Raw genomic sequence first — 21,316 nt, 5'->3', positions numbered from 1 at the left:
ACAGGCTGCCCAAGCAATGGCTGAATCAACATCCCTGGGGGAATTAAAAGACCTGTAGATGTGCACTGGACATGGATTAGTGGTGGGCCTGGCAGTGCTGGATTAACAGGTGGTCTCAATGTTCTAAGAGATCTTTTCCAGCCTAAATTCTATTATTTGCTGACTACCACAAGTGTCAGTAGAAGTACAGAAAATAGAGGATGTCCAGATATTTACACTGATGAAAGACATCTTCCTTTTCTATACAGCTACAGCTGTACAGCTTAGTGTCTTTATCTACCAACTGATATAAATCATATCTGTTTTTTTCTCACCAAAGCAATCAAAAATTCATTCCTATTAAGTTATTGGCAATACATATATACCATTTGATATTTTGTTTTTCAATGCACAACTCTTCAAATCTTATCACTTACATTCCTTACCACTTATTTTCAATCTTTCCAGCCTTTATTATTTTTATCACTGTTCCTTGGTCCTATTTTAATTAGGAGGGCTTTTGGCCTGGACATTAATATATGTACTCTAACAAAATGCAGCACAGAGCCTGCAATAACTTGCACTGCACATGATTAAGTCTGGTCAAAACAACTATTTGACCAGTGCACATCTTGATATCAATACACTTAGTTAAGTACCCTTGTGAGAGAAGTATTTCCTAAGCCAAGAAACTGTACAGGGTCACTACTTTGTTTCTCAGCTTAATATATGCTATTCCGTGTTGTTATTCTATTTCTCTAGAGTCCCATAATGATATTATCAGACTTCTAAAGTCCATACCTCTTTGGTGTGTTCTCATGGCTGCAGATCTTCACTGACTCCTTCTGCTGCATGTTGTTCTCTCTCAGGTCAGGGCTCCTCCAAGGCTCTCCCTGACTGGCTAACCCACCCCCTTTTATCCCAGTTATCTTCATTGGTCACAGCTGCAGCCATCAAGGGCAACCGGGACCTCTGGGGCAAAGCCTCTATACAGATATTCAAATACATTTCCTCTAATATATTTCCCCCTTTTCTTTTACTTGAGTTAACAGTTGTACCGATGTTCAAATACAACACATACATTTCTCCATGACTCACAGGCCATGTACAACACCCATATTCTCTCATGACTCACAGGCCATGTACAACACACATAGCTCCTTGCTCAAAGGTCATACACTTTCACAGCTCCTTGACCCAAAGGATATGTTCTGTCGCAGCTCTTGGCTGCCACAGCTCTCAGCTGTCTCATCTTCTGCTAACTATCACATCGGGGTCACCAATGGTTGTTCTATTATTTCTAGAGTCTCATATTGCTGTTGTGATCAGATTTGTAAAGTCCATACCTCTTTGGTGTATTCTCATGGCTGCAGATCTTCACAGCACAGACTCCTTCTTCTGCATGTTGTTCTCTCTCAGTTCAGGGCTCTCCCTGACTGGCTAACCCACCCCCTTTTATCCCAGTTATCTTCATTGGTCACAGCTGCAGCGCCATCAAGGGCAACCGGGACCTCTGGGGCAAAGCCTCTATACAGATATTTAAATACATTTCCTCTACTATAATTCTGTGTGATGAAGGTATTAAATAATTTGTCTCATTTGGCAACTCTATTGGTTATTAAATTACACAGAACACCAGTTTTGTTTTCATGTCATTGGCAATCGTTAGCAGTTATAAGGTGCAATTCGTGCTGAAATAATAAAATATATGCCACGGAGATAACGTCTGAAAGTCCTGTTTACTAGATGACTTAGAAGCTGAGAAGGGTGACTCACTTTAAATGGAAAGTTTACTATAAATTAGCATACTTTAATTAATTAAGGTCCTACTCAAATTTATAACGTTCTTCAGAAATTATGTCAATAAACAGAAAAATAAAATTTTTATGCTTCCAGATTTCTGACAACAGGCCATTTACCCTGCAAGGTCTCTATTAGAAAGATTTGTTTCAGTCATACAGACTCCAGCAACTGATCTCTCATCGTCTTGCGTCTGAATTAAATAGCTCCCGCTAGGAGAGGGAGGGAGTTCTATGTTTTGCAAAGTCGCAAGACCAGCTCAGACCGCTCTGGCTGATGCTGCTCCCTGGGGTATTGGGTGAACAGCAGGAGAAAACCTCGGGCTGCACCGGGCAGCGCCGCCAACCGGGAAGAGGCTGCTGGATCAAAGCTCTTCCAGAAAATCCCAAACCAGGAGCGGCCCCGACTGAACACAACAGGACTCCCCCGCTCCAGTGGGACACGGGCATTCCCCCAGCTCCTACTCCAGAATTTGGACCTACAGATCCAAAAGAAATTATACAGCTTATTCTCTGTATTTGGGAACAGGGACGGGTGGTCCAATTCTGAAGAAAAAGCAACGGTACCAACAGAGAACACGTAAGGATGCGTTTTGGGATACACGATACAGACGCAGGAACTGAGTCTATGACCTCAGCGGTCTTTTGGTAAATCACGAGTCGGTGGTTCTGAAATAATCTGATATCAACTCAACCGTTTCACCAGTGAACATGTCAGGAGCTCTCCCGTCACCTTAGCGGGTTACAGCCGCCACAGAACACCGTTTGCCCGGGAGCGGCAGTCTCGGGATGCGCCAGGGGCCGGCTCCACCTCCGCTGCCCGCGGCCGCTGGCTCCGGGGCGCAGCCTCTTCCTTCTCCTCAGCGGATCGGTTCCGTTCACGGGCGCTGACTCCCGCGGGTGTCTGACAGCTGCTGGCCGGGAGCCACAGGCAATGTGAGCCCACAGCCCTTGGCCGAGCCCAGCGCCCTCAGCACTCCCCGCCCGCCCCCGCACACAGCCCCACGTCCCGCCCCGCGATGCGGGCGGGCCCCAGGCAGCTGTGCCGGGAAATGCCGCCGCGGGGCCACCGGCCGGTACCACCGTGCCAGAGGGGGAGCTTGGAGGGGAGGAGATCGGAGGGGGCGACCCCTCACCTCCCGACGGCACCGCCCGGCACCGCCCGCTGCCCTGGTGGCGGAAGGTCGCTGCTTGCCCCGCCTAGGCGGTGGCGGGACGCGGGCTCCGGGAAGGGCCGGGGCTGGAAGTTGCCGCCCTCCCTCCGTATCCGGGTGGTTGCTCCCGGGCGCAGCCGGACCGCCGGAGCCGGTGCCAGGCGAAGATGGCGTATCCCGGACAGCCGGTACCCGGCGGGTTCTACCAGGGCGGGGTGAGCGGGGCCGGGCCCGCGGGGGGATGTGGCCGGCGGGAGCAGGGTCAGGCGCGGTCTGCCCGGCCTGTGCCCGCCGCTCCCGCCGGGAGGGGCCGCAGGCGCCGGCTCGGAGCTGCGCCAAGAAGGGGGAGAAGGGAGGGAGGAGGCGCCTCCCCCGCCGCTGCTGCCGGGGGAGGAAGTCAGTGCTGAGGGTGTCATTCCATGATTTTCACTTAAAAATCAGTTTAATTTAGGGGCTTTCACACTTAATGCATATTCTTACATGCATTTGCCATAGACATCTGTTTTGCTCAACTTTGCTGAACTGGAAAAAAAAAAATTTGCAGTGCCTTAGTATTTCTTCGGCACGCCGTTTTCTGCTAAGGGTAGAATAAAATGAAACCTCGGTGAGATAGACCAGGCTGGATCTAGATCAGTCGATTGCTCCTGTGCAAGGTTTTATACTGATCTGCTTACATTACTAGATGAGTACTGAAATTGAGACTTGGTTTGGGGGATTTTTTTCATGAGGAGTTTCCTTTTTGGTTGGACTTTTTTTCTGGCATGGTGTGTACATGAAAACATAAGTTGATAAGTACAGATCCTTAACTGAATCATTGATTTAAAATTAATTTTCTTTTTTGTTTCCAAAGTATGGAGGAGCTCCAGGAGGACCAGCATTCCCTGGACAAGCTCAGGATCCTTTGTATGGTTATTTTGCTGCAGTAGGAGGGCAGGTAAACTTACAAAATTTGCTTATTTGACTTACAAAATTTACTAAACTCATAATATTTACTTCTTGGATTTTTTTTTCTTCCGGGGGAATACTCTCTACCTTTGGAAAGAGAAATGCCTAGTATTTGCAGTGAGAAAAACTGATATTTCTAGTTTAAAAAACCAAATCCATAATTGTTTTACTTAGCCTATTTGCCATGTACACCTGTACTGGTCTATGTTATAGCTGTATACATACAGGAACTATACAATTTGAATAATGCTGTTAGTTTCTATATTGTATGTGTAAATACATACATATATACAGAAACATAGGCATGTGTGCCTCTATTTCCTATACAGGTATATGCAGGGAATATTTAAATGCATGAAGTTTTGTTACTGAATTGTGACAGCTTTGGGTTGGTGAATGCTGCCAGGCTTAGGAGAAAGAAAAGAGAAACAGTGGAAAGCGTGGGCTGTGCAGATGGCCTGGCTAAGAGCAGGAAATGCTAACAGGAAAGAGGTCATTACATGATCTTAATAGACTCACAAATGGAAAAGCAGTCATGGGTTGTGCCAATATCTGGGTTTACTGGTAGCATAGAGTGATTATTCTTCTAAAGGAAAGGCCTTCACAAGTCCTTTTTTTTCTGCCCTGTCATTCTGCACTGCATTTTTAATTTCTTTCCTGTAATTTTGTGGCATATACTGTTTTTGTATGATCATGTATGTTGCTAGAAACAAATGCTCTTTGAACTGTATTACAGAGTTTAGGAACAATTAAGTTAGGTTTATTGAGCTGAAGTTCCTTGTTTGTTTGCTATATTATAGCTATTTATTGCACACCTGTAAGGTGTGTGCACATCTAAAACTCTGCTCTTGGATCTGCTATCCTCAGGTAGCTGCAAACCACAACATGAAAATTTAAATTCAACAATATTAGCTGATGTTCAGATTCCCACCATAACTTGGATTCGTTTTGTTCTCTATGTTACTCTTTTGAATTAATAATGCATCTTGCAGTCTGTGTCCTACTTCTTCTAACTGCTTATGAAAATATTTAGACCATGTGTTTTTTGGTAAAGGAGAACACAGAATGACCTCTGTGTAGTTAGGCCTTTCTGAGAAGGTGGAGCTCAGAGCTGAGTTCTGCTGAATGTGCTGACAATTTGTCTGCCAGCTAAGATGTGTCTGTGCAGGTGCCTCCTGGATGTGTGCCAGGAGTCAGCACTGGAGCCAGTAACTGATGCTGGGCAAATGAATGAGCTCCTATTGTAAAGAGAAAGGGAGGGAGCAGCAAACAGGAGACAGCACTGTGGAGAAGAGGTGGCAGGAGCTGGATCTCAGCAAAACATAGACCATGCTCAGCTTTCTCAAGTGAGGCATGGAACCTGGAAGCTGGATACTACCCATTCCCACTGGATTGATGGATATGATCAAGTTAGCATTTAAGAATACTTAAGTTAATACTCTGAAATGCTTTCTATCTGTAGAAATCATTCCTTACTAAAATGAACTCAGTAGCTTTCGAAGTTATCCTTGGAATCTGAGGTGTCTGTTTCTGGTACCAGTGGCTGTGCAGAAGTAAAAACCCTGTAAGGAGACAGTTAAATGTAACAGCTAAATTATCAGTTGCTTTTATAGCCATCCATGCAACTCTGTAAAAAGCCACATCTCAGTTATCCATCTATACTTACTGTAGAATTAGTATGTTTTGGTTATGGTTTATTGCTGTGTTGTTTTTATGCTATATAATATTTGATGTTTTCTCTGAGCTTTCTTTGAAGTAGTTTACAGCAGGGATCTTGTCTTTGATTTGATGAATTAGTTTCCTTCGTTCACAGAAGAAAGTAAAAAATATTGTTTCAAATCTTTATTCAATTGAATCTGTCTTTTTAGGAAGTAATAATTTATTTTTTAGCCTGTTTGAAAAGCTCATATGCATTGTCAAGTTGAACCTGCTTATGTTCTACTTAAAAAAACCAAAAAAGACAAGCATATATTTGGTAATGTTAATCTTGATTACAGTCACGCTTTTGTATCTTCCTCTATTTTAAAGTTATGCAGTTTCTATCTTTATTTTAGAAGGTACAAAGCCTTTGAAGAGATTAGTTACTTAATAGTAATGGCTATTTCAAATCTCTTCTCTTTCCCCACCCCATGAATTTAAAGTATTAAATACATCTACTTACTTATACTGATGGAGTAGATAGGAAGCAAATTTGGGTTTAGCTGCCATTAACTTTACATAGAATCAAAACATTGTTGCCTTTTTTTCAGACCTTGTCAAATATCATTTAACACAGAACTACTATTTGTCTTCTAAACAATATTTAATTTCTGAAAGTTATCAGGCTGTGCTCTTCCCACCATATCATTCAGTAGAATATCTCTATTCTTGAATAAAAGAGTTTTCAAAACATAAGGAAAATGCTGTAACAAACAGAATCGTAGAATATGCTGAGTTGGAAGGGACCCACAAGGATCATTGAGTCCAACTCCTGGCCCTGATAAAGACAGCCCAAGAATCAAACCAAGTGCCCAAGTGTGTTGTCCAAATACTTCTTCAACTCTGTCAGGCTTGGTGCTGTGATCACTTCACTGGGAAGCCCATTCCAATGTTCAGCCACTCTCTGGGCAAAAAAACTTTTCCTGATAGCCAACTTGGCTTTTCATCTTCTGATGCTTTGCAGAAGTGTCATCATTTTTTATGTCTACAGACATAATGTTCCATTCCTGAATGAGATTAATTTAAACTCTGTGTGAACCAAACTTCATGTTGGGGATGTGAGGAATGAAGCTTAGAATTCCACCTCCAGTTCTGGCAGCTCATTGCTTTCCATGAATTGGCAGTTGTTTTCTCTATTTGGCCCTGAGAAGGATTTGTTGGAAGTGAGGCTTTTTCCAAGCCATGTGGATAGGTATCTTTTCTGAGTTTGTTTTGTTTTTCTTTCAAAGTTCTTTGCTTTCTACATTTGCTTGTTCTACTAGCAACTTAATATTTTAAAAAGCAGGAATTTTTATATTTGTGAGTTATGAGGATGTCTTGAGAAGCATAACTAATTGAATGCCACTGGAAAGGGAGTGGGTACTGGGAATAAGCAGCCTGGGAGAGGGTATTAATAGCTGATACATCTTCTGTTATCGAAAGGATGGACAAATAGATGCTGATGAGCTACAGAGATGTCTCACCCAGTCAGGGATTGCAGGATCATATAAACGTAAGTTAATGATTTGAATAAACAAGCGCATCTAAAGCACACTAATTCTCCTTCCCTAGAAAACGTGTGTAGTTGTGCCTTCTGCAGAGCTGGGTTTTTTATTTGCATGGCAAATAGGTTTCCTTTCCATATCTTGGTCACCTAAATTCTCTGTATTCAGTTCTGTGTGCCAAGGATTTGCCTTTTCAGCCTCCTTAGTTCCCCTCTCTGCTGGGCTGTGGAGTTGAAGTGATTTGTTTTGTAATGGACAGACAGTTCTTAAAAAGATGCTTTGCTTTGGTTTGAATTGAGCTTTGATATTGATCAAAATCTGTGGTAGTACTCCTCTGCTGGAATACCTCCTGTTCAGTTTACAGCTTCTGTGAGTGAAACTGGCTTGCTCAAGTGGTGTCTGTTGGGGGGGAATATAAATGACCACTTTGAAACCCAAAACTATTGTGGATTAAGATGAAAGCAAGTTAATTTTAAATATAACTTGAATTGCCTCCAAATTGCCTGCTGTCAGTTTTTCTAACAATAATGGCTCTTACTTGGATGAAAAATATGGTATGGCTGTATGCAGGGTAACCAATTACATAATAGTTTATATAATTTAAATTTATAATAAATCTGAAATTTTATGTTTAGATAAAACTGAAGAATATGCTCTTAACATAATTTATTTTTCCTTTTTCTATTTTTAACAGCTTTCAACTTAGAGACTTGCAGACTCATGATCTCAATGCTGGATGTATCCTTTAGTATGAAATGTAAACATTTTTTCATTATGTAAGCAAAGATGAGAGAGCGCCAAAACATTTGGGAAATGCTTTGTAGTTTCCATTCAACCTTTACTTAATAAGTCTTGTGATCATTGTGATTGGGAAGGTACAAAACTCCATTCTCACTAATTTTAACAAATTAAGAAATAATAAATAAACGAAGCTCTTGGTGACCAATCATTTTACAGCAAGTGGTATCCCTCTAAGCCTGGGGAGCTGTTTCTCCATTAAGTGTATGAACAGTCACGTCTGGTGGCCCAGAATAAAGTGTTGTGCAAGTCACTTATTGTGCTTTTCAAATAGGACACCTTTACAATTTCTCATCCTTCCTAATGAATTTTAAGCATTTGTTGTGCACAGCCTGAATACAATCTAAGTCCTCCTAAATCCTGTTCCATGAATGAATCAGCTTTGAGTATCTAATGGAATGGTATATGGCATTCAGCAGTAGGACCTGTGGAACACTTAGATATTCTGTGTAAGGTTGGAATCTTTGGAGGTTTGTAGGCAAAACTTAAATTGAAAGTTTTTCTGCTTAAAAAGAAAAAAGCAGACATTAAACTGGAAGGGGTCTTAGCTCATCTCGAACAAACCACTTAGAATACAAGAGAACTACTATTATAACAATTTATTCTTTGGCATTTATTTTTATTTCAGCTATGTATTTAATTGGATACAATTACATAGCAGCAGTTTAAAGAGAAGTGTGTCAACTAAAGTAGAATTCACAAAGGGAAAATTGCTTTAGCAGGTTTCACTGGGAAGAAGTGGGGAGAGCAGATCTCTGACCTTGTGTTTTGGGTAGTATTACCTCCATCTGTGCTGGGGGATGCTTTAGTGTTCTACAAGAGAAATTAATAATATCACAATTGTATTAATAGCGGCCTTCAAGTAAGTTTTAACTACAGAGAGATGCCTTTTTTGTTTGTTTGGTTTTTTGTTTGTCAAATTTTGTTGGTGGTTTTGTTTAGTTAAGAAATGTTTTTCTTAGCTTTGAAATCAGAGGGATATGTCTGGCACACTGGGATTTAATGAGTTTAAAGAACTCTGGGCTGTGGTCAATGGCTGGAAGCAACACTTTGTAAGTTTTGACAGTGATGGAAGTGGCACAGTGGATCGTCAGGAACTGGAGAAAGCCTTGATGACCATGGGTAAGTTGTGAAATGTTCTTGCTTCTGACCCTGACTCACACCATTTCCCTGTTATCATCCTGCAGTAACTAACACATGATATTTCCAATGAAAACTTGTTGGATTCTATTAACTTACCTGGCTTTTCAAAATAGGACTTTATTATTTTCAAATAGGATTTAGACTGAGCCCACAGGCTGTGACTGCCATCACAAAGCGATACAGCACTCAAGGAAAGATTGCATTTGATGATTACATTGCCTGCTGCGTGAAACTCCGAGCTCTCACTGGTATGCTGGATTGTGGCCTTGTTGCTGTCATCCCCATAATACATTTTTATTTAATAACCTCTTTGTTCACTTATCTCAAGTTCAACTTTGGCATACTACAAAAGAGGTTTCTATCATTAATCTACAGACTACGATTTTTTAAATTCCCATGAAATAAAGGACTTTATACTAATGCAGGGTTCATTCCAGAGACTGGAAGAGTAATGTTACAAAATTGGGAGACTTTGTTTATTAACAGAACATAAAGGGTTGTATATGATATAAAAATTTAGTCTTGGAATGAATTGCAGTATTCTTGATCACGTTCTCCTTCATGTGACTTGGGAAATTTTAGGAAAGTACTGTACACTTTAAAAAAATGTTTATTTGCAATTCTTCTTACCTGGTTTCTGTTTTCTTAATCAATTTTTGCAGAATGCTTTAGAAGAAGGGATACAACTCAACAGGGTTTTGTGAACTTCCACTATGATGATGTAAGTAAATTTTAAGGAATCCAGTAACATTCCAGGGTAAAACAAAATAAAAACTTAAGACAATCAGTAATGATTTGAGTTTGTGCCTTCCCTACACATGCAGTGAGAACCTAGAAGTTCTAGGGCATGTGGAGTATTGTCTCAAAAAGTTTTGCGTATTTTACAGAGTTCTGTAAAATGTTGTGTACCTTTTTCTGAACTTCTAACCAGTGTGGTTCAAGAAGATCAAAGAAGCTACATCACTTATTAGCATCATTTTCTGTGATTTTTTTTTTCATTTTCTGTTTTAAAGCTTGGTAGGCATTTTTCCTGGGAAGGGTTGGTGGAGGTCTGGTGGATGAATCACACTCAGTCAAGCTTCTGGGTCTTGGCTTCCTAGCCACATCTGTGCAGCAGAAAGAGAACACTAGATTCGAGTCATCCTGGATTTGGGGGATTTTTTCGAGCTGGGGGGAGGACCATGTGTGCTAGTTTTTATTTTTGGTGTTGTTGGTATCATTAAGGAGATGCTTTGCTTTAATTAACTTTTGCTTTTAATTAATTTGCTTATTTTCACATGCATTTTAAAGCTTTACTATTCATGGGCTGAATTTCTTTACAGAAATATGTAGTGACAATGAGTATTGTAGGAGAAAAAGTAAAAACTCGTTCTCTGTCATACATCTAAGAAGTAGTTATTCTCTTTTCAGTTCATACAGTGTGTTATGAGCATCTAAATCAAAAGGAAGCAAGCCGTGGATGATCATGATTTAACCTTCCAGTTTTATCAGCATCTTAATCAAAAGTAAGCAAGCTGTGGATGATCATGATTTAACATTCCAGTATGTGTTTTGCTTTGCCAAGTTCTCCAATGACTGTGTATCTCAATATTGGAAACTGCATATTTCATGAAGGCATCCCTTTTCACACATTTTTTAGTCTTGATAATGAATATGAACTACTCATGTACTGTTGTCTTTAACTTCCAATCTGTGATTATTAAAGCTGCTTTTATTTTCATAAACTTGCAATTCACTATGTATAACTCAGATCACACAAATGGTAAGACTTTCAGTCATGTGTCTACTTTTTTCCCACAATTCACTAAGATCAGTTTCTGGAATGCAACTTACCATTTTCTGACTTAAACAGTAACGTGTTTGACTTATGAGAATACATATTTTCTTGTCTTTGACAACATAGGACAGATGTACAAACTAAAAGGGATTTTGGAATGGTCATTTTGCACTGGTCTGTTAAAACATCAGTAAGTTTTGGTTACTTACTTTGTCAGCTCTCTTGAAGATGAAGCCTGTGACACCATGCACTGACTGTAAGACTATCTGCTAGAACTTCTTTTAAGCAGGAATGCAACAAAACATAGCAGAAAACTCTTCTAGCCTTGTGCCCTGGTACCAGGGGCTTTGTTCTTGTAAGATTCTTGCTTTGTTTGTGTCACTACATAAAACACTTTTAAACATACAAAAGCTGTGCTGTGTCCGTTTATGTTCAACTCTCCGTTCACAGGCAGACAGACAGACTTCAGTCACATGTAAATAAATGTTTCTATCTCCTCCACTTTAACCCCTAGTTATGCCTCAGTATGCCAGCTAACCCACAAGGGCCAAAACTCACTTGGAAAAAATTCTTGCCATGTTACTCTTTCAGATCACAGCAGTAGTTACCAGTGAAAGCAGATACAGACAGGCAAGGCTTACTTGCCTGAGCCTCTTCAGGGGGGAAAAATGGGATTTTTGTTTGGTGGAGGTTTTATTGTTGCTTTTGTTGTAGGGATTTTTGAGAAATGGATGGACATTGTATGGAAAGAGGGAGCAGCACAACTGTGCAGAGGTACTACAAACTTTTTTCCAATAAAACAAGTTAATGAAACTTTTGTTAATTTTGGTCACTTCTGCCTACACAGAGGAGTGATATATGTTGTTTTGCTGCTTGTGAATACAATGCCATAAGAATATTAAAAGAAGTATATTTCTTAAGTAAGTAGTTTAGGACAGTTTTGGGGAGGAACCTTTGCATTAAGTAATGAAAGCAAAACTACACATATGTGCATATATATAGACACATATAAATATACATCATTGGACAAACGAGCTCCTCAGAGCAGGAATCTCACTCAAAGATACTGTATTGTACCCTGCTTTGTGGAGGTGTCTATTAAATCTGGCACTTTAGTTTCTGGGCTGTAAATTCAAAGCAGGCTCGTCTTACCTAAAGAAGTAACTTGTACTTACTGCTTAAATTTAGAATCCTTTGGGTATTGCTTGTAGTTTCATTACAGAAGCTAGTTCTCTTTCTGCCCTCACAAAAAATTTCGAAGGCAAAGACAGCATTATAGATCCACATTCTGACAGTACATTGTCCTGTTGCACATGAAGTTGGGAAACAGATGGAATACTACCGGAAGTATTTCTAATGGAAAGACCAAAATCCACAAAGATTTGTCTGAGTGTGGCAGCCAACATCAGTTGCTGCTGCAGTTCAAACCTCTGACAGCTGATGAGGTTTGTAAGAGTGTGAAAAAAGGCTGTTCTTCCTGTAGGGATTTGAGTATTTTGTATATATACAGTGTTCATCCTTACACTTAATTTTACCCTAAGAATAGTAAGAGAGCTTTACCAAAATGTTCATTTCCCACACATCTACTGCTTAGTTGTATTTCTGGTCTTGTAGTTGCTTTGGTGGGATAGAATTAATTTTCTGTATAGCAGCCCAAAGGTTCAGATTTGTACCTAATCAGCAGCAGTGATAACAGCAATGTTTCAGCTGTTGCTGGGCAGTGCTTGTACAGTATTTGGGTTTTCTCAGTTTCTCACTCCACAATCACAGTGAGTAGGCTGAATTCAGTGAGGACAGCTGACTCAAGTGGACCAAAGCACTCAAGACCCAAGGACCCAAAACTCAAGTCTTGCTCAGTTTATTTCCCCAGGCTGAATCGCTATTTTGGCACCAGCCAGTTACTGGGCAGTGAAATGCTGCAAGAAAACAGTGTGAACCAATAGGGTTTTCTTCAGTAGTCTTGTAAACATAAACCAGAGAAAACTGGAAAAAAAAAATTGTTCCAAAACCAGGAGAAAATTCTGGCTTCCTCCAGAAAAAATAGTTTTTTGTTTTACATCAACATTTCAAAAATCCAGTGTATTCACGGGGACTGATGAGATAAATAATCTTCAAAGTTTAGAGAAAAACTAAGCTAATACATACAGAGCTAAGGAGTTAGTGTAGAGTTTGCTGTCCTAGCTAAAAAAAAGCCACCTGAAACCTTTTCAAAAATTGCTTCCCCGTTAAGAGTGGATTCAGTGGACAGATTGAATGTGCAAGTTACCTGCTTTAGAGAAACAGTTACTCTCAGAATTGATGGTTTCTCTTTCCTACAAGCCATACTACAAGGAAGGATACTGACGTGACACCAGGTGGGGTGATTGCTCTCGACCTTTGAGCCAACCACCAGGCATAGTTTCAAATAGGTATTTTTCCTAGGTTGCCCTCAAACAGGCAAACTAAGGAATAGTAATTTTAGATTTGCTTGGAGAACAGTAGGTCCCTAACACAAAGATTTGAGAAGGTCACTGGATCATTTGCAACCTTGGAATTTGAAGAATAACATCTATATTCTTCTATCAGCCTTTTCCCTTGCATGCAACATCTTTATTTTATAGAGAGCTATAAAACAGAAAGTGCTAAATACAGCGAATCAGAACAAAATACACACCAGAGCCTTTGTCATTGAAAGTCACTTTACTGATGTTACAATATGTTAGTAACATTGAAAACCACAGGCATTTGTATTAAATACTCTTGTAGAAGTGGATACTGTGACGCTGTTATTATTAAAAGTGAGCAGGAATTTAGAACCCCAAATTACAACGATTTGATTTTATAAAAAGCAACATTTTGTTTAGCTACATGAAAGCCAGATTCATTCAACAGCCTAATGCCTGTAATGTTTATGACAAAAATATCACACTCAAAGCTAGAAAGTTGTAAACTGCAGTGCTTCATTTTGATGTTTGTCAAAATCTTGCATTTTTATTACATCAGGTACGATTTTTAAAGAACTTTTTCTAGCAAAGACAATGATATGATGCAAATCATTGTTTTTGCCAACACTAGCCCAGCCACAGGGGTGAAACATGATTCTCCTTGCCTCTTTCAATAATGGCTAGTATGAGTGAAAAAATAGCTTTTTTTTTACAGCAATGTCCAAGGTTAAACATCAGCACAAAATGAAGCTGGCAGAGCCAGTTGGTATATACCACCCCAAAAGCTTTGCTGAAAGAACTGGTCATACAGTAAATAGTGTTTTCTCCAGCAGATTAAAAATTCCATAATGCTTTGCTATTCTGAAAAAAATATTTTGCATTTATGCAACAATAAAAATAAGTACTGTATTCTATATAAAATATTACCTATTGTATTATATTTTTATCCTTAAGAAAAGAAAAATCAGGTTATATATTCACAGTTTGAGTATGTTCTGGACTGTATTTCCAAGCGCAAAGTATGCAGAGTCTACACAGGCAGTGAGCAGGAGTTCTTGTACCAATAATCAAACTAAATCAGCATTTGCTGTTCTACAGAGCCTTACAATATTGCATGATTAGCTGCTCGCACCACTCCACTTACAAGGTCAGTCAGGCCTATATACAGAATTTCTAACATGGTTGTAAAAATAGACTTTCCATGCTAAAGTTAGAATATGTAAGGTCTTAAGGCCTCATGTTGATATTTTTTAAACAAAAGCTTTATTTTTTTTATTCAGAGGAATACAGAGACAAAAAAATAAAAGATTGTTGCTTTGACATTTTATGCTCTAGCGATTAAAAATTGTGTTGACTCCTTTACTCCCACCCTAGATAACATGTTTCTTTTTAACTGCTCTGTGCTTATTTTCCCAAATTTTCCTCATCTCATTCTGAGTTATATGGCAATTCAGGCCCATCTTAAGTAGCAGAAGTTTTTAAACAGTTGAAAGCTGGTTTAGCTGAAGTGGTTTTGAGACTGGTATAGACTGGATTTTAAAGAGCTAGAACTGCCAGACCTGGCTGGGTGAGCCAATTTTGAAGCCAGGTACATTATCTCAAGTGTGAGCAATATCTGTTTTCTGAACTTATTTCTAGTGCTTGTTTTTCTTACTTGGCTGAGATGACCTGGAATGTTGACTGTTGCAGTGCTTTTCTCTAAATACTTGCAGAAAACTGTTGTGGAATGACAAGATACCATGTGCACAGGGTACTGTTTCCAAAGCTGCAGTTTACATCAGCATCCATACTTGAGGCACCAGAAATAGTTTTCATAAGCTGACTTAGAAACTACTTGCATCAGAGGAGATTTTTAGCATAGATGATAGAAACTATTACTTCCTTTCCTGTTTCTGACAAAATCACACTTAAGAGAGTCCTGTTTGTATTGCAGCTAAGTTTACACAATTGGTTTCACTGTTTCATTTTTTCTTGCCTCATTAAGATAATAGTTATGTGCACAGAGGAATAGTTTTGTGCACATACTCCACTGTCCAATCACAACCTGCACATATTTTTGCAGTTTACTCAAATTTTTCTTCAGGAATCACAGAATATTCTGGAGAAGGGACCCATGAGGATAATCAAGTCCAACTCTTAAGTGAATGGCCCATAGGGCAATTGAACCTGTGACCCTGGCATTATTAACACTGAGCTCTGACCAATTGAGCACATCAAATGTGATCCAAGTCAAATCCCATATTGCTGATACATAAGATTTGGAAGCCATGCAAATAGTGGGTCATCAGCTCATCCATTATTGGTATTCAGCAGAGACTGAAATGCTCAAGCTCTTTAAAATGAGGCAAATAGCATCATATTGTGGTTAAAAACAGTGGTCCATACAGTCCACTGTTATCCCATGACACTGAAACTCAATTTAGAGAAAGAAACACATGATTTTCCAACTTGGAGGAAGAGAAATGGGAAACAGCTGAACTGTTGGGTTCACAGACTTGATTTAAGACGTTTAGCCTTCAAAAATGCTAGAAGGTGAGACACAGGATGGCTGAGTCACCAAGTGGTTTTACCAGTAGTATTCTGGTTTAACCACAAATAATTAAGCTCCAAAACAGCTGCTTGCTCAGTCCCCACCCACAGTGGGATGGCAAGAGAATTGAAAAGGTAAAAGTGAGAAAACTCATGGGTTGACATACGAACAGTTAAATAACTAAAATTAAATAACTGTAGTAATAATAAAAAAAAATAATGAAAAGGGAATTAATGAGAGTGAACTAAAACCCAGAAAAGACAAGTGATGCAAATGAAAACAATTGCTCACTATCAACAGACCAGTGCTCAGCCAGTCCCTGAGCTGCAGTTCTTCACTGCCAGCTTTCCCCCTGGATTGTTGCCGAGCACGGCATCATATGGTTTAGGTTATCCCTTGGGTCTGCTGTCCTGGCTGTGTCCCAACTCCTTGTGCACCCCAAGCCCAATTGGTGGTGGGGCATGTGAAGAGCAGAAAAGGCCTTGGCTCATTGCAAGCACTGCTCAGCAATAACTGAAAAAATCCTTGCATTATCTACAGTGTTTTCAGCACAAATCCAAACCACAGCCTCATACCAGCTACAGTGAAGAAAATTAACTCATCCCAAGCAAAACCAGTGCAAAATCCACAAGACATGAGGCATCATCACCTGATTATAGCACAAGCAAAAGATCACAAAATCATTAAATGGTCTGGGTTGGAAGGGACCATAAAGATCATCTCGTTCCAACCGCCTGGGGATGGGCAGGACTTTCCACTGACCAGGTTGTTCAGAACCCCATCCAAACTGGCCTTGAACACTTCCAGCATGGGGCATCCACTGCTTCTCTGGGCAACCTGTGCCAGTGTCCCACCACCCTCACAGTAAAGAACTTCTTCCTAATACATAATTTAACCTACTATTATTAACAGCATTGGAAAGACCCTGTCCATTCTGTGGAAAGGTGACCAACTTTTAGCAGCTTTCTGATGTCAGCCAACTCACAAAGGCTGTTAGTGGATGAATGTTTCATGCAAATTCTTTTCAGTAGAAGTGAAAAGGGTCACAAGACAACAGGAGCTCACTGAGTTTTACACTGGAGTGTGATAACTTTGCTTACAACTAGCTATGGGATTCGATGACAGAGCAAGTCCTAAGGGCTAACTGAAGAGTATATCCTTTAGGATTATGGAGTCTCATCCTTCTTTCACATTACATTATATCTATTAATCAATTCACTAATGAAGTTACAGCAAATTTGGTCAGAATTTGTAGTATATGCAAGTCTATAATAGTGTATGTACCCATTCTTACCTCTGGTTTTGAAAAAAGTTGTTGCATTAGCATTGACTAGACCAATCAGTCCAAACCAGCAATAGGGATTTGAGTAAGAGGATTTCAGTACACTAACTATTGACACAATTTCGTTCTGATTTTAATTCAGGCTATACCTCAAAGGTTACAATAGCACAATCAAAATTATTTCATGACCACACGGGCTCGGCCGGTTCAATATCTCATAAATCAGGAACTTTTTAAATCATTTGGAAGAAGCCATCTTCAAACTCAAGTCACACTTCAGGTGACTGGCAAGTTGTGACTTTAGTCACAATTTAAGCAAAGATAGGCTCTATAAAGTTAACAATCTTCTTGAATCTACATAAATAAATATAAAAAAAACTATATGTAAATTATTGGTCACAACTATCTCTGGTATATTGCCTTGGATTACTAAAGTTCTTAAGTCAACAAATCCAGAATTAGTAGGTAAATCTTTACTTGTTAAACTGTGGTAACATTGTGCAGCATTATTTTTAGATACAATCTCCATTTTCCAGTCTCCATCAGTTAGTCACATTATTTTATTATAAATTACACAAGATTCTTCTCCCACATTGAAATACATAAAGGTATTATATTAAGTATATTTCATCCTGCCGGTCCTATGTTCATATAAACAATTACTTCTAGTTGAGAACTGAGGGCTTCCTCACTTCAACAGACATCTACAGCATAGTTGGCAATCAACTAGTCCATTTATTAAAATAAAACCAAAATAAAAGCATGAGTCTCAATTAGTCAAAATGACTGAGCTATATTAGTGACAAGTACTCTATTTTAGTCTGGATGAGGTATTATGCAGCAGTTTATATTGCTATTGCCAGCATAACTAACTACAGTGGATAAAAATATTTGCCATCTTCAAGGTTATTAATCTGGCAGCTTTCCAACATACTACATTTTAAAAGTAGGACATGACAGCTTTGTAAGCAAACAACTCATCTGTCCAACCTCCACTGGCTTGGGAGGCTCACGCAGCTCTGCCAGTTGAGGTCTCCCAAGTTACCAACCTGATGCAAAGTTCTCTGCAGAAGAATTTTGCAAGAACACAAGTCCTGTGATATTCTCACGCTAGACCACCAAAGTGAAAGTCAACATTTATTTAACTTAAACTTAGTGTTCAGAACTAGACTTCCAGTCACTACATATCTCCAAATGTGAGGGTGACTGTTAAAGGTACACTACACACATAAGTGTATCATCATCTGCTACAAATGAATTATACCAAAGCAAAAGAAGCTGGAAGTACATACTACATTGAAAATACAGTCAGGAGGGGCATTTGTTTGCAAAACAAGAAGCTATGAACATAGCAGAAAGAGCCTGCATGTTATCTCCAGTTCTGTCTGCCAAATCTTGCTGCTTCTTGGTAAGGCAAAATGGAAATGGAAGAGTAAACACTGAAAAACATAAGATATGCACAGAAATCTAATGGGATCATTCAAAACTACATGCCAGTTTGTATCCAAAAAAATACCATAAAAGGCACATGATGAACAGTCCAGTTACTAAAGACAAGATATGAATATGGGAGGGAAAACCAGCTTCCAGGTGGCAGAGAATACAGCAATGATCGAGTTGTCATAATGTCCTAATGTGGGTGAACCTCTTGAGGGTCCTGCTCAAAGTCCAGTGAAATCAACAAAAGACATATTGATTTCAAGTTATGGCTCAGACCCTAATTTCATAAGCTACATGCTATCAACTATCTTTAATCCAGATAGCTACACTCAAAGTGAATCTTTGCAAAAAATAATCTTCAGTGCTGATTGATATATTTACCTTTCACAAAAATGCAGAATCTTTCCCTAAAGCAGTTACCAGTGACTGTCTCTTTCCAGATGGTCAGTCTCCACCCACTTGTGCTCACTTATATTTGTCTTTTTCCAAATACTTACCAGAACCTGTTGACTATGAGAAAATCATTTGAATGGCAAGGCCAATATTTTGTCATAATCCAACATACAGCCTAATCATAAAATATAGTGCTTCTAAAAATCTTACATATTTTACAGCTGCCGACATCTTTAAACATTTATTAATTTAATCTTACATATATCTGACTTTATTGAGAGACGTAAAAGTTAAAAAAATACATTAAAAGGCTGCAAGTGTTGGGTTCACTTACTAAAGGAAATACATGAAAGAGGTAGAAGATTCAGAAACACCATAGATGTTCCCATTACAATAATATCTAATTAATCATACAGCTGTTGGGTAGGGTATTCAACTGCACCACAGAGTCAGGTGTTTTATTCTGCAATGGTACTACCTGAAGCTAAGAAATAGTCAGTTCTGGAAAACCAGAGAATTATAAACTAATTTAATATGGTTCAGTTTCTCACTAACTGAAAATTCCCAACCAGAAGGCATTTGCTTTAAAACAACCTTCAGAAGTCTCAGGTGTTAGAAATACAACCATCAACTTACAGACAAGAATAACATGGTAAAGAGTTGTTCCCCCCCCTATTCTTTTTAAGCTAAATTCTTTTGTGCTCAGTTTAATGCCCCAAAAAATTGTCAAGGGGGCTTCAGGGGCAGCAAGCATAGCATTCGAGTGCATGGTAAATGCGATTCCAGGAACGAATAAAAATTGAAAGACAGCAATGAAACTGGCCACTTGCCCAGCACTGTTATTATCTAGTGCAGTGAAATTGTTATGCTTCTCATAAGCCTATGCCTTGCCATCTAAAACAGTGTCTGAAAAAATACACAGCAACTCTCACAGACAGACTTCACATCACCACATCCTGAATTGACCACTTAGAAGTATTCCCAAATGTCCAGTAAGTTTGGGCTGCACATGATTTAAAGACTCTGCTGTCTGCTGAATCATTCTTGATTACACCTGTGAGAGGATACAGTGGTTATCTTACTAAACAAGGGATTTTGGCTGGTTCCTTTTACAATGATTTAAGACAAAGTGCTCCTGTACTGGTTTCTGCAGTCTACTGTACAATTGAGATTGTCAAGACAGTATAAGATGCTGAAAAAGTTGTATAGATTTTGGTCAAACACCAGTTTCTGAGGGACACAGTTTTACAGTACTGTACTTTCTGTATTTCTGCTCATAATATTAGAAAATCTGAAGTGTGATGATGTTAGTCATGACTGTTTCTTTAGGCATTTGGCAAAATACACATACGTATAACAGCTATTTTTGACATTTTTGAATGTTTACATATATACAATCTGTATACTGAGATTATAAACATGTAAGGTAAAAAAAAAAAAGATATAACCTTTGTTTGTTTGCCGTTTGTGTCAAATAGTTGCCTTTCAAAGCTTGAAATCCTGTCACAAAAAAAAATCCTATATTTCTTACTCCTGCATGCTAATCTCTACTACAGTATGTTGTTTTTCCCTTACATGTGGAAAGTAAAGAACACAAGGTTCATGCATACAGCATACAAGTTTACATCAGCTGGGCTCTCCGTGAGGCACATTCCCAGTTCCACTCTGGTCTGACTCAGGACTGCAGTAAACCAGAGAAAAACCTCTCTTACACAGGACTGGCAAATGGACTGCAGCTGGGATTCTAGGTCACCATGCAGAACAGCCTTGTCACATCTGGGCTAATTATTCTCTGCCAAATGTTATGATTTTGGTTGTTCATTAAATCCATAAAATACAAGTCAACAAAAAAGAAAGAAAAAAAAAAGACTGTTTTTTTCCTTTCCATATGACAGGAGGTTATCACTGCGATATCACGGGCATCTCTGTTGATCTTTCGAATTGTCTGAAGAGCAGATGAATGTGCAGTGACTCAGTGATGCTGAGTTTCTATAAAATCCAAAGTAAACAGTTCTGATGTGACCCCAGGAAAACACTGCATCTAGATGGATGTCTCCCATAGCTGGAGAGGGGGAAATAAACACAAACACACATTGAACACCAAGATAAAACAGGCTGTCACCCAGACAGTGCAAGGAGCTTGTTTGGGGAACTGCATCTGCATCACTTGGGTCACCAAATCTCCTCCCTGACTCTGGTGGGTATCTGTTCACCAAGTGAGCAGACAGGCTTCAGCATTTCAGCACAACTTGCAGTCAGCATAGTCAGCCCATGGCTGGGAGTTCAGTTTTCTTTTTGAAAGAGAAATGTCAGTGTAGCATCAAACTTGTACTAGACAACTTATACCTTAGAGTTATGCTAATATTAGTGCGGAGATAACTTCCCATTTTCCTCTGCCTAACTCTGCTCAGAGCAACATGACTTCCTGCCATGGGTTTGAGCTGCTGCCAAAGCAGCTCCAGGGCTGAGAT

The 21,316-nt window shown here is 39.4% G+C and overlaps 2 protein-coding genes across 16 annotated transcripts in view; one reads left to right on the top strand and one right to left on the bottom strand.

The window, feature by feature from the left end:
• The first annotated feature begins 2,956 nt into the window (after positions 1-2,956).
• On the top strand, positions 2,957-11,187 carry SRI (sorcin). Of its 3 annotated transcripts, none has more exons than XM_071428953.1 (8): positions 2,957-3,120; positions 3,783-3,866; positions 6,998-7,067; positions 7,754-7,797; positions 8,832-8,979; positions 9,135-9,248; positions 9,663-9,721; positions 10,411-11,187. In XM_071428953.1, the coding sequence occupies exons 1-8, from the start codon at positions 3,100-3,102 to the stop codon at positions 10,435-10,437; spliced, it is 567 nt and encodes a 188-aa protein (XP_071285054.1). In that variant the 5' UTR covers positions 2,957-3,099; the 3' UTR covers positions 10,438-11,187. The 3 variants fall into 3 exon arrangements, with proteins under 3 accessions (XP_071285054.1, XP_071285053.1, XP_071285055.1); XM_071428952.1 differs by having other exon boundaries at positions 2,957-3,147; XM_071428954.1 differs by lacking the exon at positions 2,957-3,120 and adding an exon at positions 3,343-3,696.
• Positions 11,188-13,437: 2,250 nt separating this feature from the next.
• The window catches only part of ADAM22 (ADAM metallopeptidase domain 22), a 132,058-nt gene continuing 124,179 nt past the window's right edge, over positions 13,438-21,316 (bottom strand). For all 13 annotated transcript variants that reach the window (XM_071428941.1, XM_071428943.1, XM_071428939.1 and 10 more), the window contains one exon: positions 13,438-20,907. In XM_071428941.1, coding sequence (XP_071285042.1) covers positions 20,887-20,907 — 21 coding nt within the window. In that variant the 3' untranslated portion in view covers positions 13,438-20,886. The remainder of the gene's footprint in view (positions 20,908-21,316) is intronic.

The sequence above is a fragment of the Agelaius tricolor genome, unplaced genomic scaffold (genome assembly GCF_023055355.1).
Source record: "Agelaius tricolor isolate 1412-34295 unplaced genomic scaffold, bAgeTri1.0.p SCAF_6, whole genome shotgun sequence".
Lineage (NCBI taxonomy): Eukaryota > Metazoa > Chordata > Aves > Passeriformes > Icteridae > Agelaius > Agelaius tricolor.
The sequence above is the reverse complement of the archived record's forward strand: the minus strand, read 5'-3'. Positions and strand labels throughout refer to the sequence as shown.